Genomic DNA, 17192 nt, shown 5'->3' with positions numbered 1-17192 from the left:
CCCGCGTGGGAAGCAGAAGAGCCAGTCGTTGGAGCGCAGAAGAGCCCAACCTGGCACCCGGCCTGGCCAGGTCGGGTCGGCCACCGGGAGCCTGCGGAGCGGTGCCGAGGGCACCTCCTGCCTGCCACGGGCTGGAGGAAGCCCCAGGTAAGTGGATATGGATTTTTATTTTTTTTACATAGTCCCTGAACCTTCCCTTTAAGTTTAAATTTTGTATTGTTTTTGCTCAATGACACATTCATTGAAGTATGCCAGAGTTAAAATCTATGAACTATTGACCATTTGTATCTCTTTCCTGCTCTCAGAAGCCATTTTCTGCTAGGAAAGTGTTTTTTTTAGTTGAAATTTCTTAGTGAGGGTCACACTGTAGTCACTTCCTGTCTGAGTCAGGACTGAGTCAGCCACTTACATACCTGATATTTAACTCTTTCAGGCAGAGAAAGAAAAGAAAGGAACACAGCATAGTTATTTGTGTCCTAGGCACTGTACATACACGTGTCTATCTCTTCGTGTCATACGTCACTTCAGGTATCCTTTAAGGTTGGGGGAGTATCCTGGCCTTGGACCCCAAATTTCAATGTTTGGTTTCCTTCTGCCACAGTGTTCTATCATCAGTGGCGTAGCTAGAGCTTATGGGGCCCCATAGCGAAACTTTCTTCCATGAGGCCATCAGATGTAGGCACTCTTGAGCAATGCCACCTGCTCCTACCCTACGGATGGAAAAATGTACATACTCATGTAATCTACACAGCGTATGGTCTGTGGACACTGAGAAAAAGTCAGAGGGTGAAAGAGGTAAACATGAAAGTTAATAGTGAATACATCAAGTACTACTATGGCCCTCCTCTACTCCGGGGCCCCATAGCAGCTGAATAGAGTTGGGCCGAACCTCCGATTTTAGGTTCGCGAACTTCCGCGGAAGGTTCGGTTCGCGTTAAAGTTCGCGAACCGCAATAGACTTCAATGGGGATGCGAACTTTGAAAAAAAAAATTTATGCTGGCCACAAAAGTGATGGAAAAGATGTTTCAAGGGGTCTAACACCTGGAGGGGGGCATGGCGGAGTGGGATACACGCCAAAAGTCCCCGGGAAAAATCTGGATTTGACGCAAAGCAGCGTTTTAAGGGCAGAAATCATATTGAATGCTAAATGACAGGCCTAAAGTGCTTTAAAACATCTTGCATGTGTATACATCAATCAGGTAGTGTAATTAAGGTACTGCTTCACACTGACACACCAAACTGTTCACTGAGCAGAACAGGTATGCAGTGGCGGGTTCACTGAACAGGTATGCAGTGGCGGGTTCACAGAACAGGTATGCAGTGGCGGGTTCACTGAACAGGTATGCAGTGGTGGGTTCACAGAACAGGTATGCAGTGGTGGGTTCACAGAACAGGTATGCAGTGGTGGGTTCACTGAACAGGTATGCAGTGGTGGGTTCACAGTACAGGTATGCAGTGGGGGGTTCACAGAACAGGTATGCAGTGGTGGGTTCACAGAACAGGTATGCAGTGGTGGGTTCACAGAACAGGTATGCAGCCAGGGACAAGCTAAGCCTAACTAATCTTTCCCTATGAGAGAGAGTGTGCAGCAGCTCGCCCTACTCTCACTAATGCAGGCACACGAGTGACCGTAATGGTCGCCGCTGCCTGCCTTTTAGTAGGGGGGAGTGGCTCCAGGGGCTAGTGTAGCCTAATTGGCTACACTGTGCCTGCTGACTGTGATGTAGAGGGTCAAAGTTGACCCTCCATGGTGCATTATGGGGCGAACCGAACTTCCGCAAAGAATCGCCTGCGGGACGCGAACGCGAACCACGGAAGTTCGCATGGAACCGTTCGGCCCAACTCTACAGCTGAAGTGGATGCTATGGCTATTGCTATGCTCCTGTCTGTCATGCTTACTTCTTGACTGCAATGTCTGTTCTGAAGTCTCACTTCTGCTGCTGCAGTCTCACTCCTTACCTCTGTATTTTCCACATTGTAATGAAATATTCACTCGTGTGGCTCAGACTCCCTTCTGTTTGCCTGAAGCCAGCAGATGGTCACCTCTGTAGTGTCTCAGGATGATTTATCGGGTCTGTTTGGATTGTTCCTCTGATTCTCTCATGTGCACAGTGAACCTCATAGGAACATGTTCCTCTTTGTAGTGATGGTGGAGAATGCGTCTGAGTATTCCTGCTATGGGGCAGAGGGGAAGTGCAGACCACAGGGGTAACAATCTAATGGCACTGCCGGTGTGTGATTTATAGGTGACACTGCTATGGAGGGACCCCGGCTGGCAGGTGCAGGCCATGATGGTAAACGAAGCTGGAGCGTGTTATTGGAGAAGGGGAGGATGGGGGGATTCAGCTGTCTGAAGACCAGGAACCCCTGCTGAGGCTGTAAAGGAAGAATGAAGTGAATGTCTTTGCTGAAAAAATAATAAAAAAACCCACTTCAAACGTAAATCCTCAAGTGTGGATATCTGATTTTTCCTACCTGCAAGCACTCATGTATGGCTGCCTGAGTCTTAAAGGACAACTGAGGCGACATGGATATGGAGGCTGCCATATTTATTTCCCTTTAAACCATACCAGTTGCCTGGCTGTCCTGCTGATCCTCTGCCTCTAATACTTTTAGCCCTAGACCCTGAATGAGCATGCAGCATATCAGATATTTCTGACATTATTGTCAGATCTGACAGGATTAGCTGCATTGTGGTTTCTGGTGTTATTCAGACACAACTGCAGCAAAATAGACCAGCAGGGCTGCCCGGCAACTGGTATTGCTTAAAAGGAAATAAATATGACAGCCTCCATCAGGGGCGTAACTAGAAATCACTGGGCCCCCCTGCGAAAATGAGGATGGGCCCCCCCCCATAGGCGCCAAATAATCGTAATGGGGCAGCGTTTCACTATAAAATAATCCTAATGCAGCAATGTTTTACCAGAAATGAATCGTAAATTGGGCAGCATTTCATCATAAAATAAAATAATCGTAAAGTGGGCAGCATTTCACCATAAAATAATCATAAAGTGGGCAGCATTTCACCAGAAATTAATCATAAATTGAGCAGCATTTCACCAGAAATTAATCGTAAATTGAGCAGCATTTCACCAGAAATTAATCGTAAATTGGGCAACATTTCAACAGAAATTAATTGCAAATTGGGCAGCATTTCCCTATAAAATAATCGTAAAGTGAGCAGCATTTCCCCAGAAAATAATCGTAAAGTGGGCAGCAGTCACCATAAAATAATCGCAATGTGGGCAGCAGTCACCAGAAAATCGCAATGTGGGCAGCAGTCACCAGAAAATAATCGTAAAGTGGGCAGCAGTCACCAGAAAATCGCAATGTGGGCAGCAGTCACCAGAAAACTGCAATGTGGGCAGCAGTCACCAGAAAATTGCAATGTGGGCAGCAGGCACCAGAAAATCGCGCAATGTGGGCAGCAGGCACCAGAAAATCGCGCAATGTGGGCAGCAGTCACCAGAAAACTGCAATGTGGGCAGCAGCCACCAGAAAATCGCAATGTGGGCAGCAGGCACCAGAAAATCGCCTGAGGAGCTACACCTGCTATTGCTGGAATTCTGTTTTGTCCCCACGTTTATTGCCCGATAAAGCGGGCTTGGCCTACGAAACGCGTTGCACTTTTGGGGTACTATATAATAAATGTGATTGCTACTTTTCAGACAGTCTTTCGTGTCTGCTTTATGGAGGTAAGTCCACCACTTCCTCCAAGCAAATGTTAAAGGTTTTATCCACTTTTATCCTGCTGGGGCCGCTGTTCTCCTACTGCTATACCGTGTCCACCCCTGGTGGAGGGGTGATCTACCCCTTTTTCTCATCTACAGAGAGAGCGACTTCTTAATCCTGAGTGAGGACAGGTCTAATCTCCTCACCTGCCTATATAGTGGTTGCCTGTGTGGTAACCCACGTTTGTGAGTATATTCTTCTCACTGATTTGCCTTACTTTGTTTATGTTTTAACATACTACACTATATTGGTCTCTTGATTTCTCTACATTTTATAGGTAACTGGTATTGTTTGACAGGAAATAAACATGGCAGCCATTATATCCCTATCAGTTCAAGAAGTGAATTTTAAAGGGAACCAGAGAGGATCAAGAAAAGGTTTTATACATACCTGGGGCTTCCTCCAGCCCCATACGCACGGATCGCTCCCACGCCGCCGTCCTCTGCTGCCTGGATCCGCCGGTACCGGGTCCTGTCATTGCCGCCAGTCGGCCGGCGGACGCGGCCGATTCTCCGCATCACACGGAGCTCCCTCTATATATGTACGCATGAGGCTGCCTACTGTGCAGCCGCACGCGTACTGGTATGGAGGGAGCCCCTGTGATACGGACAATTGGCCGCGTCCGCCAGAAGTGACGGGACCCGGTACCCGTGGTTCCAGGAAGCAGAGGATGGCGGCGTGGGAGCGATCCAGGCTTATGGGGCTGGCAGAAGCCCCAGGTATGTATGAAATCTTTTTCTATTTTAACAAACCATTCCTCTTTGGTTCCCTTTAATGGGCACCTTTACAATGGAAAAGCCAATTTACTTTTGTAATCATAATAATAATAATAACACAATGTCAAAATGGCAGTCATAGAGATGCCTACCTCTCAACTTTTTGAGATAAGAGGGACACTTTAACCTCTTGAGGTGCATTTCTCTATGTTTTCCTTCTGTCCTGTGCAAGGTTTCAGGTGTTTCTTTCAATGGAAATAAATATGGCATCCTCCATATACTTCTTGCTTCAGTTTTCCTTTAATGGTGGCTTAAAGAGGAACTCCAGTGAAAATAATGTAATAAAAAAGTGCTTTATTTTTACAATAATTATGTATAATTGATTTAGTCAGTGTTTGCCCATTGTAAAATCTTTCCTCTCCCTGATTTACATTCTGACATTTATCACATGGCGACATTTTTGCTGCTGGCAGGTGATGTCCGTGAAAGGAGATGCTGCTTCCTTTTTTTGGCAGTTGGTAACAGCTGTAAACAGCTGTTATTTCCCACAATGCAACAAGGCTCCCACAGTGTGATGCCAGAACCATGGTCCTGACATCACACTGTGGGAGGGGTTTCACCAACATATCAGCCATACAGAGCCCCCAGATGATCCGTTTGAGAAAATGTAAAGATTTCTCATGGGAAAGGGGGTATCAGCTACTGATTGGGATGAAGTTCAGTTCTTGGTTAAAGTTTCTCTTTAACACTAACTGCAACTGACACCGCAGACAACTTTCCACCTTACGAGAAATGGTTGCTCTTAAATCGTTGCCGCACAAGGTCGAGGGGATTATACTGCAGTCTACCAAGGAGAGGATATTATAGTATCCTCGTGCATCTGGGGCTCACCAGATGGATCTGATATAACGCAGAGGCAGGAAGGCTGTACAGAGCCAGGAGAGGAGGAACACTGTGTCATTGCTCCTTACAGCACCGGTGACTCTCCCCAGAGTAATGTCAGCAGAAGTAGCAGTGAATGCCGGCAGCCTGTATGTTACCAGACCTGTCACCGCACAGAGGAGGAGAGCTAATATGAAGTGTATGCAGCTTGTTCTGTTCCAGACAAGATAATAGAAGGCAATAAAGCAGCCAGGAAAGTAATCGCACTCCGGGGTACGCTCAGGCATTTATCCTAACTCATTCTCATCGAGATACAGAGGAACACGAGCGTCCAATGCAAGACGTGAGCTCAGGGTCAGGAGGAATAATCGCAGACATTCCTGCAATAAATGGCTCACAAAGCTTTATCGATTTCCATTGCAGATAGACAAGACAAGAGGCAGCTCCATAATTGCTCCAAACTAGTTTTTTTTCATCGCAAGAAAATAGTTCTTGAAAATCAAAGGACCACTATCGTAAAAAAATGTAACATTTAAAATACATGTGTATAAGAAGTACATTTCTCCCAGAGTAAAATGCATTATAAATTACTTTTCTTAGATATTGCTGTCACTTGCTGTGAAGATTTAAAAAACTGACAGATCTGACAGGTTTTGGACTAGTCCATCTCCTTTCAATTTTTCTTTTCTTCTTTACAAAGCATTCTCTGGAAAGGATCTATACAAAGATGCCAGCCAGCTTCCCTTTATCTCTTGCACACTATTTTGTCACTTGGACTGAGCAACTTCCATTCAGAAACTGCATTTAAAAATAAAGACAACCCTGACAATCCCCTATAAGGAAATGGACTAGTCCAAAACCTATCAGATTTTCCCCCGTATCCATTATCCATCACCTACTGTCTATCATACAGAATACATCTACCAAGTATTCTTCATCATCTATCATCAACCTTTCATCATCCCTGTCCATTATTCATCATCCAACATCCATCGTCCTTCATCCATTTGCCCTTATTAATTAAAATGTTCTCCTAAGTTTTTATCTAGGAGATAATTTTTCAGGTTCTCTTTAAAATAATTTTTCAGCACTTATCAATTAAAAAAGGAGAAAAGTAGGTAAAAAACCTATCAAAATTATTTTGACTATTCCCTTGCTTGCTGGTGGCTTAAAGGGAATCTGAAGTGAAAATAAACTTATGGTATAATGGATTGTATGTGTAGTACAGCTAAGAGATAAAACATTAGCCGCAGAGATATGAGTCTAAAGGGGCCCATACACTGGTTGATTCTAGCCATAGATCAGTCGATTGATTCTATGTAATCGATCGATCGGGAATCGATGCTATCAAATTTATCGATCGATCGATTTGTAGCCGATTTCGATTGATTTCTATCAATTCGATCTATCTGACAGGTTGGAAAATCTAGGCCAATCTGCTGCTGGCAGCAGATTCATGGCCCATAGAGTTGCATTGCATCTAATGGTCCAATAATGCATTTAGATCGATTTCCAATATATTTCATTCTGAAATCTATTGGAAATGTGTTCCTGGTGTGTGGCACACATCAGATAGATTCCTGACAGATTCGACTTGACAGGCATCTGACAGAAAGCTATCTGATGGTCAAATCTGCTGCATATCTATAAGTGTATGGGCGCCTTTATATTGTTCCCAGTACAGGAAGAGTTAAGAAACTCCAGTTGTTATCTATGCAAAAGAGCAACTGATCTCTCCGACTTTCAAAGTTGCAGAGAGCTCTGTCTTCTGAACCTTATTATCTCAAGTGTCTGTCACTGTATTTTGTTTTTTTCTGCAGAGGAAAGTTCAAAAGTTCACTAGCCTGCTCTGTAAAATCATTTAGAATGCCGAGTAATGTGTAAACTGCAAATATTAGAGAATGATGCAATGTTATAAAAAAACACTATATACCTGAAAATAAAAATGAGAATATTTTCTTTGCTGCTAATGTTCTAGTAAATATCAGTACTACACAACTAGTTCATTATATCATAATTTTTTTTAGCTTCAGTGTCTCTTTAAAGTGGACCTGAACTCTTGCACGGGACAGAAAGAAAACAGAGAGAAATGCACCCTGTAGGTGTTTAGAGCGTTCAGCCATCATCTCCCCTGCGGAATTCAGAGCTTGCCACTTGACCATCTCTACTTTTCATAGTATACAGACTTATTAGTTTATGCTAGGGAGATTGGAGGGCTCAGCTGTATTACCAGTTAATGTTTGGAGATGATGGTGGTCACCCTTGGGCATTATAGCTGCCTGATTCCTGTGTCAGTGACGCCTTGTTGTTTTGTCTTCTCCTTGCAGTCTCCTGGATAACAAAATGACGGAGATGGAGGTGAGACACAAGGTGGAGCTGGATGAGCTGAAGACAGAGAAGGAGACGTTACAGGGCCTCGTGTCCCGCCAGAACAACATCATCCAAGAGCTGGAGAAGCAGCTGACCAAGGCCACCAATAATAACAGCATGCTGCAGAAGCAGCAGCTGGAGCTGATGGACACGGTGCACAACCTGGTGAAGCTCTGCTCCAAAGAGGGAGGTAACCACCACTTACACCCATCATCTGCTTATTCTGCATGTAGACAGGAGGACCTCTGTCAGGAAAGTTCACCCCAATCTTGGGTATAAAGTTGGGGTGGGCAGGGTAGGCCCAGGCGGAGGCTCCTGTGTGTAGTGCAGTGTGCTTCAGTATGTAAAGCTACCTGTCCTTGCTCTAGCTTGCTGTCACATGACACTAAGCTTGGAGCTCTAGTGGTCAGTTCAGAAAACTGCTGGGAACACTAGAGGATGCAAGACGGAGCATGGAGAGGTGGCTATAGATGCAGGAGAAGACTCCACAGCACACTCTGCACCCTCCGGTGAGAGCGATGGGAACGGCAGGATCGTGGAAGGTACAGGCCATCCTGAAGAGGTGAACTAAAAATATATATTATGTTTTGCATTTTTACATTTTTTTTTAACTCAAAACTATATGTAATGAATTTGCTGTGTCAAGTTCAAGTACCACCTCAGGCCCTCATAAGGTTTCCTGTGGTAATTGCAGGGGCGTAACAATGGACGCCTGAGCCCCCCCTGCAAACAAAATAATCATGGGGCCCCCCAATCAACACCCCCATCCCCCCTCATATTTACCTGATTCCGCCACGTGTGTCCTCTTCCCACCGGCGGCCTGAGCTGCTTGCTCTGCATACAAGGCTCCCGATGCCACATGATCAGGAGCCTTGTATGCAGCACAGAGCTCAGACTGCCTGAAGGAAGAGGAGACGCACAACGCAGCAGGATAGACATGTGCTCTGCTGCACAAATAGGCCTCAATTCACTAAGCGTTATCAAACACTTTATCGAACGTTTGATAATTTATCTCATGAGTAAAATCTAATTTTGAATTCACTAAGGCGTCATAGATTTATTGAACATTTTATCGATAAAACATTCAATACATCTATAACCCCTTAGTGAACTCCTAGTGAATTATCAAACGTTTGATAAAGTGTTCGATAAAGCTTAGTGAATTGAGGCCATATTCTGCTAGGTGGTGGGAGGAGGACCGGATACCCCCAAAGCCCCCAGGCGTGGCTTCTCTGGGAAACCGCAGGTTTCGGCACCACCTTGTATTAGGACCTTTCATATGACCACTCCCAGGCATCTCTGTACTGCTTCTCAAATGTGTGGAATAGATTTATCGAAGTCTGGCCTCTGCCATTATGCACGGAGTATGTGAAATGCAGGATTGGATTCATGGTACTCCTATATTAATAACAAAAATCAAGTAAGTAGCTTGGCTGTTCTGCAAACACCTGGAAAAGTGCAAATACAATCACCCATGGCTGTTGCATGTTTGACCTCCTAACTGTATATGTATTTATGGCTGGCTTTGTTTGTACAGCATGCCTTTTACAAGGTGGTAAAACACCATGGCTTACCAGCCTCAAAACCATCAGGGTTAGCTATTCCTAACCAGAAAAAGGAGCAACCCGAGGTCAGAGAGCAGAGAACTGATGTGCACCCATTTCCACGGGCAGCGAATGCCACCACAACTGAAGGCAATTCCATAACCAACACTCTGCTCTGTGTCACCTGACCACGGCGATCACATGACCATCACTCTGCTCTGTGTCATATGACCATCACTCAGCCCTGCCCTATATGGAAGCACAACAAATGTATTCTAAAAATTATTATTCAGCCCTTAAGTGTTTGGTTAGAGATGTAAAATTGTGAAATGTGGAATTATTTAGAAAAAGGTAGGAAATCTCTTGCTGTTCCTATTCTCCACATGTTGTGTCTATAGGTAAGGTATCCCAGTAAGAGCAGATAAAACGGGCACTATGTACTGCGGCTACAACTAGTGGGCGCTTCTGGCATCCTTTTAAATAGGATGCATCCTGGCGTTAAGGTTAGTCCATGGAGGGGTTTACGGTTAGTTATCCACTTTGGCTGAGCTTAGTTGCCTGGGTTGGAAAGGAGGGTTAAGATTAGTTGCAGGGGGGGGATTTAAGATTTGGTACCCTCAAGGGGAAGGTTAAGGTTAGGCATCCACCAGGGGAGCGGTTAAATTGTCCACCAGGGGAGGGTTAAGGTTAGGCGCCCACCAGGGGAGTGTTAAACATCTACCAGGGGAGGGTTAAGGTTAGGTGCACACCAGGGGAGGGTTGAACATCCACCAGAGGAGGGTTAAGGTTGGGTGCCCATCAGAGGAGGGTTAAACGTCCACCAGGGGAGGGTTAAGGTTAAGTGCCCACCAGGGGAGGGTTAAGGTTAGGTGCCCACCAGGGGAGGGTTAAGGTTGGGTGCCCACCAGGGGAGGGTTAAGGTTAGGTGCCCACCAGGGGAGGGTTAAACGTCCACCAGGGGAGGTTTAAGTTTAGGCATCCACCAGGGGAGGTGGGTTAAGGTTAGGCATCCAGCAGGGGAGGGTTAAGGTTAGGTGCCCACCAGGGGAGGGTTAAACGTCCACCAGGGGAGGTTTAAGTTTAGGCATCCACCAGGGGAGGTGGGTTAAGGTTAGGTGCCCACCTGGGGAGGGTTCTGTGTGAGATTAGGATAAGATTAGGTAATAGTAAAATAATGGTAAGTTTTACTGATATTCTACTACCACTATCCTGCACCATTTTAAGCTGCCTTTATCAAATATATGCACCGCATTCCCTACTTCATACCGCCTGTGAGGTTTATATGCATGGAGGAGACGTGTTCACTTTATCTGGGGCCTGACATCCATAATTTATGTACAATGTTTTGGAGGGAATTACAGGGCCCCTTAATTTTATGACATGGAAATGTAAATTGGCAGATCTGTATATAATAATATGTGGCATTGGCTCAGGAGGTGCCAGATCTCCACCATAACTAGTTTCAGGATCGCCTCTCGTCTCTCCATATGCTTCCTATTGTGTCTGACAGCAAACCCCTCCTTCTGTGCGGTCACCGACCTGGATTCTTCTAATCACACTTCACAGGACAAACATAGGGCGAGCTTTATTCATACAGCAGGGATGGTTGTGGAGCTGCTACAATGCAGCTATTGTGTCCCTATACAGATACATCAGGAGACGCCCCCCAAATGTATACAATGACTGCTCATGTGCCACATCCAGTGTGTTCCCTCATCACTTATACAACTGTACCATACATACCATACAGCAGAGCGCAGAGTACTGCCCAACAGCAGAGATAAGGCTTGCGGTGGCCATACATCTCTCGATCAACCATTCAACTTGATAATTATTATCGAATAGGACGAAAATCGGCGCTATGCATATGACCCTGTCAGCGCACTCTGACACACGGTCAAATGACTGACGTTTTGTGCGATGCCATGGGGCAGGCATTGCACCGCAAACGCACTTGCCAGGTATAAAACCAGCCTTAGGCTGTAAACCGCTGTCAGCGTTGCGACACGCCCACCGTGTCGCCAAAAACAGGCCTTCAGTGAACACCGCGTTAGTACGCGGTGTTCCCTATCTGGCCACCAGCCAAGCAGGAAGTGATGCGTGCTTGCGGTCACTTCCTGCTTTGGGGTGTGCAGAAGTGTATTGTAAAAATACGCTTCCGAGGATGTGCCGCGACGTCGTCAACTGTTTAAAAAACTCCGCACTGCCGTACACTAACGTGACTTCCGGTCTGACGCAGTTTGCAGACGACGCGCGGTAATGTAGTTTTGCGCTAGCCTTAGATCGGGGACTTCCAGCGCAGCGTACCGCAACGTGGGGGGGGGGGACTCCCCCGTAGGGATACATTATAGGCCGAGGTGGCAGCACCGCGCCAGTGTGAAAGGGCCATCAAGGTTAGTAAGTCTTGTGATAAATGACTCAGTGTCTGAAGACGTGAGGTAAAACATGCATTATAACACAAACAGCTTTGAAAGAATTGGCTCATTTGTGACTCGGGGAGGGTTTTGTAGCTGGTCGTTCGGTGAGCTGCTCCGCCCAAAATGCAAGAAGCTGACGGCCCTGTCACAATTTAAAATGAGGATGAAAGAAGTAGCTGCTAATGGCTAATAAGACATCTTGCGTTTCCCAGCAGACGGCGATGACTCAGATCACCCATCATCTGAGCGACAATTATCTGTCTGCTGCCTGATTCTCACTACATGCCTAAACTGTAACTCTATCTTGCATTGCTGCTGGATGAAGTCTTAGGGACAAATGAGTGCAGATACTCTGTGTGAAATTAAAAGTGAATTTGTTTAGACTTTAGAAATATTATATTGGTATCCAGGGCCGGTTCTAGTTACAGCAGGGGGCCCCTGGGCAAAATTAACCTGGGGGCTTCCCTGACTCCTCTTCTCCTCCCTTCCCCCGACAGACCTGACTCTCCCTTCCCAAAAGCATCATTAGGGGACCCTTGGTTAATGCCAAATTCCCCCAGCAGTAGCATCACTAGAAATCACTGGGCTCCCCCCCACTCCCGCTTTCTGCACAGGTAAACTGAGAACCAATGCTATTCAGTTGGCTAGTGCACACTTGAATGTGTGTTCCCCATGCAGATAAAAACACACAGCAGAGAAGCACTGCAGGCATTTTCTCTAATTACATTAGCTTCTGTGATAAAACATGCATGCTTTCACACATACAGACATGGGGCTTGATCAGGCATGGGCAAACTCGGCCCTCCAGCTGTTACGGAACTACAAGTCCCACAATGCATTTGCCTTTATGAGTCATGACTGTGGCTGTCAGACTCCTGCAATGCATTGTGGGACTTGTAGTTCTTTAACAGCTGTAACAATCGCGAATTTACATGCACATTTGCGTGCAACAATTCGCTATTGCTCGCGAAAACGCTAGCACGGCCGTGATATGAGTTATCACGGTTTAGTGAATCAAGCTCATGGTGTGCAGAAAACGCATACAGAAAACAGTGTGCCCCCCAGCCTCAGCTTATTACACTCCCTCTGTCCATCTCCGATGGAGCAGAACTAGCTCTGCAGACTTCTCTAGCATCACTACAGTACACAGCACTTGGGGAGGGGATGGAGAGGCTGGGGGTGGGGCGCTATACACAAGAGCCTGCTGCACATTTAATAGGGACTGTCTACAAATCTTTGTCTGCAAAACTTTGTAGGATTCCTTATCAGTGGCTGAGCAGATGCAGTCATTAGACTTGTGCAGAGAGCAGAATTGTTTATTCTCTCAGTGCCCTTAATTGTCAGTCTCTCAGGACAGGGAAAACAAAGTTCTCACCCCACAGGGCCCCTGCGGCTCAAGGACCCCACTGTGGCTGCATCTTTTGCAGGGTCTGTTGTTAGGCCCCTGGCCCCCAGGCCCCCAAGCCAGCTGCTAGGCCTCCCCAGGTCACCTCCCAGCTAATCTGTGGTACGTGAAGAGTGTCTCACCTGTCCTGGCAGGCGCACTCCTCTATCAGTCTGTGGCTCTGTGCTCTTCATTTTCATTCTCGCGGAGAGCCTTTCCGCCCTGACCAGGAACATGTGATCACGTAATAATGCCTCGGGTTACACAGAGAAGATGCAGCTAGTGAGGATGAAGACGAGTAGCATGGAGCCCCGGATTGACAGAGGAGCTTGACCAGCAGGGCAAGCGAGATGCTACTCTGCTGAAGACTCTGCAGGGGCCCCCGCTGCACACAGGTAAGGGGGGCAGGAGGGGTGACCTGAGGGGACCCGGTAGCCAGCTTGGTGCAGTGGGACAAGGGATTCTAGAGGAAGTAATAGATTTCTGGACATTCTTAGGCTAAAAGCCGATTCACACGGACTGCTAGTTTTGGGGGCTCATTTCACTGATGCTGAACGCTTTTCTGCTACTGTGCATTACGCTGCATTTTGAAACCCTAGGGGCATATGGAGCTGCAAACGCAACCAATGCTAGCACCTATGCAGCATCTCAGAAAATTCAGTTGACTGCAGCATTTGGGCAGTTGACAGTAAATGCATTGAGGTGACCACTTCTAGGGGCGTAACATATCGGACTATCAGGCAATGTTTGTGTCTTCTAGTCTTCCCAATGCCGCTGACTCTACTCCCTGATCTGCGGTAATCAAGCAGTAGAGTTGGCGACATTGAGGAGATGTAGAAGATGCACACACAGTGCTCTGTTGCCTGGAACCAGGAAGAGGTGAGTAGGCGTCCCCTGCCTGCCCGCCCTGCTGCGCTAATTACTGGAAGGGGGAGCGCTTAAGGGGGCTCTAGGTGAGGGAGGGGGAGTCGGGCCTCACTCCCCGCCATTGTGTGCCCGCTCCAAGCAATCTATACTGGGGGCACCTGTGCTGGCTAATCTATACTGGGGAACCCATGGCTGGCTAACCTATACTGGAGGTCCACTTCCATTCATCTCAAATGGATGCGGAGGACGCCAGCAGCCCTCTTTCTGAACCAGCCTTTAAGCGGGGCATACATTATGTGATATTTTAAACAGATTAAACATTGCATTAGATAAAAAAAAATCTCTCTATTAAAAAGCTTTTAAAAAAGGAAGCCTCATTTTTGTCGTGTGTCACTTGACAACTACACTGTACGTGGACGTGGTTGCCATGGCTACTGCCCAGGTCCGGTCTCTTCACTGAGGATGTGAGGCCTGGCGGGCTGATAGCGGAGACAAGTTTCTGCTCCTCACATTAACGAGGAACAGATGAGGCTTCTTCTACATTTTTTTAACACAACAAATTTACAAGCTGGCAGCCCGGTGAACTCACAACGGTTTTATGCTAGCAAAATATGTTTTTACAATTCCCCCGTCTGCCAGAGTGGAAGAAGAGCCAATAGGCCAGGAGGGAATATAACACCCCCATAAAATGTGAGACCTCCATCAAGTATTTATGGGGAGCAAGATGGACACATTCTCGCGACTTCTTCAAAGTTCTGCAACGTGCCAAGCAAAAATGTTTATTTAAAGACTTACTTTACTGCCCAGAGAACTGCTCCACCCATTACCTTCTCCTGGCCGCCACAGAGCTACAGCATACATACCACATACAGGCAATAATATCCGCCCTTTTGCTATAATCATGTTTGAGTTGGCTGTTTGTTCTCCACAGCACACGCTAGAACGTGCTGAGCATGAAGGGATGGCAACTTGCGAGTTTCTGCAGTCAAAAATACAAAAATACTTTGTAGGATGCAGTGCTTGCTGCACACCTCACTGCAGTCTCCTGCACATCTGCAGCTCCACCAAATGCCTTTATAATGAATAGACAGGGCTGTGTTTACCAATAGGCACCGTAGGCATGTGCCTGGAAGTGGCTGACGCTAAACAAGCAGCTGAACACAGCCAGCCCCGCCTACTTTCCATGCCTGCTCTGTCCTTTCCCAGAGTTTTAACAAGGATGTGCTCAGAATTATGTATGATTTTTTTTTTCTTTCTCCTACAGTTGCACTGTAACGATTTGTGTCAGCAAGAAACAGAGTTCTGATTATTAGGTGATCTGCAGTATCACCTATTGTGGAGATATATTGGGGTGCTGATGCTGTTAAGGATAATACAGTAATATATTTTCATTTTCCCATTTTTATATCTGCTGTGGTATGTCAAAGGTGTAGATATGCAGGCTAGATTCCTGGACTGTTCATGTATTTGTGTGGGTGGGTCACTAGACCTACATTTGCATCTAAAGAGGTCTTCAGTGACTATGACCAGTCACCTTCAATAGGCAAGGAAGCAGCTCATTAAGCCACTAGCAGTCACTTTTGATCTACTGTCCCAGGTGTGATTGTCTGCGTCTGTCTACAGGATTCCAGGCAAACTGCTACCTGTAACCAAAATTCAATCTTTTCATGGATGTGCTAAAATACACTTTAACCAAGGAAATAATGTGGAGGAAGCTTTTTGATGTCTGCAGAGTTCAATGGGTGAGATTGTGTCCTGCCAAACTTCAAGAAGCTAAAACAGGAACCCCCTTTGAAGTGCATATCACAAGAAGGATTATGACAAGCGTTCGGTGATGTCACAAATGGGGAAACTGCATTAGTTCCTGGGGGCTGGACATTAAATGCCACAGGGGACACTTCGGACTATTTAAGGTGGCCCAGGACAGCCACCGGTGTCTTCTCTCTGAGGTAGCGAATAGCTAGGGATGATCGCGACTCCTGGTCGAAACGGCGTCCTCCCGTCAAACAACGTTCTAACCTAAGCTGGTAACGTTCTTTTTCCCCCGTTTATTTTTACGCAAATATCCGTGTGTGTTATCTTTGTAACTTTTATCTTGTAATATTTTTACTTTGTTTTTTGTAATCTTTTTGTATATATTAAGTTCTGCATTGTTCTATGTTTTTCTAGAATATTAAATTATTATTTAATAAGTTTGACTTCTGCCGTACTAAACTAACACTCATAGCCTAAAAGAGACTGAAGTGTAACCGTGTATAAGTTCATGCCTAATTGTACGCTTGAGCAACACTACCGTATGAAATTGTAATTGCATTGTGTGTGGGGGCGTTTGTCATACGTTGGCCTAAGCGCGCAGCTGACCCAACGTACGAACAACGCCAGTGCGAGTAGCGACAGCAGAGTGGCTAACAGTATCGTTCGGAACGACTGTTAGTGGGTCTTTGCTTCACGACAGTGTAAGATTGCAACTGTGTGTGTGTGTGGGTGCGTGGCGTTCCCGTATTTGGCCTTAGCGCAAAGCTGACCCAAATACGAAAACGCGGAGTGCGCGCTGAGGACTAGGAAGTGTCTAGCGAACCGCTAGTGGTGGCAGTGAGAGGTGTTCTTAGGGGTCCCAGCCTTGTTTTAGCTTGACTAAGGCTGCTTCCCCTCTGTCTGGTCAAACCCGCAGTCGGGAACCGTATACGCAGGCGTGCCGCGGGCCGGTTCCTGACACCTATAATGCAGATATATACCTGATTATAAGGTGATCTGCAGAATCACCTATAATGCAGGAATATCAGACAGCTGATGTGACAACAATAGCAAGTATAGTGATTGGTGCAACAGTAGTACTGATAGGTTTAGCTATACCTCACCAGAGGAGCTGGTGGGTACTAACAGTACAGCGCCCCTCACCAGAGTCAAGGGCCCTCTGGTGAGAGTAGAGTGGTCAGACTAATCGGGTTCGGCAACAGACAGACAGATGCAGTACAAAATCGGAAGGCAGAGACAGGAAGGTTTAACCACTTCAGGATTCTGCGTACGCTTAAGTACGCCCCTGAATCCTTAAGTGGATTCCATGGAAAGCTCACGGAGGGTGTCTCCGTGAACACCCTGCGAGCCGATCGGCGGCTCGCAGGGTAAATGTAAACACACGGGGTAAGATCTTCCCCGGTGTTTACATGTATGCTGCGCAGCAGCGCCGTAGAGGAGATCGGCCTCTGATTGGCCGGGAATCGCCGGCATCTGATAGGCTAAAGCCTATCCCATCAGGCGCAGGACGGAAATCCGTCCTGC

The 17192-nt window shown here is 46.5% G+C and overlaps 1 protein-coding gene across 3 annotated transcripts in view; it reads left to right on the top strand.

Annotated features, from left to right (window-relative positions):
• ANGPT1 (angiopoietin 1) overlaps positions 1 to 17192 on the top strand; it is a 354139-nt gene that overhangs the window by 237969 nt on the left and 98978 nt on the right. For all 3 annotated transcript variants that reach the window (XM_068237917.1, XM_068237916.1, XM_068237915.1), the window contains one exon: positions 7659 to 7891. In XM_068237917.1, coding sequence (XP_068094018.1) covers positions 7659 to 7891 — 233 coding nt within the window. The remainder of the gene's footprint in view (positions 1 to 7658; positions 7892 to 17192) is intronic.

This window comes from Hyperolius riggenbachi, chromosome 5 (assembly GCF_040937935.1).
Source record: "Hyperolius riggenbachi isolate aHypRig1 chromosome 5, aHypRig1.pri, whole genome shotgun sequence".
Classification (NCBI taxonomy): Eukaryota; Metazoa; Chordata; class Amphibia; order Anura; family Hyperoliidae; genus Hyperolius; species Hyperolius riggenbachi.
The sequence above is the reverse complement of the archived record's forward strand: the minus strand, read 5'-3'. Positions and strand labels throughout refer to the sequence as shown.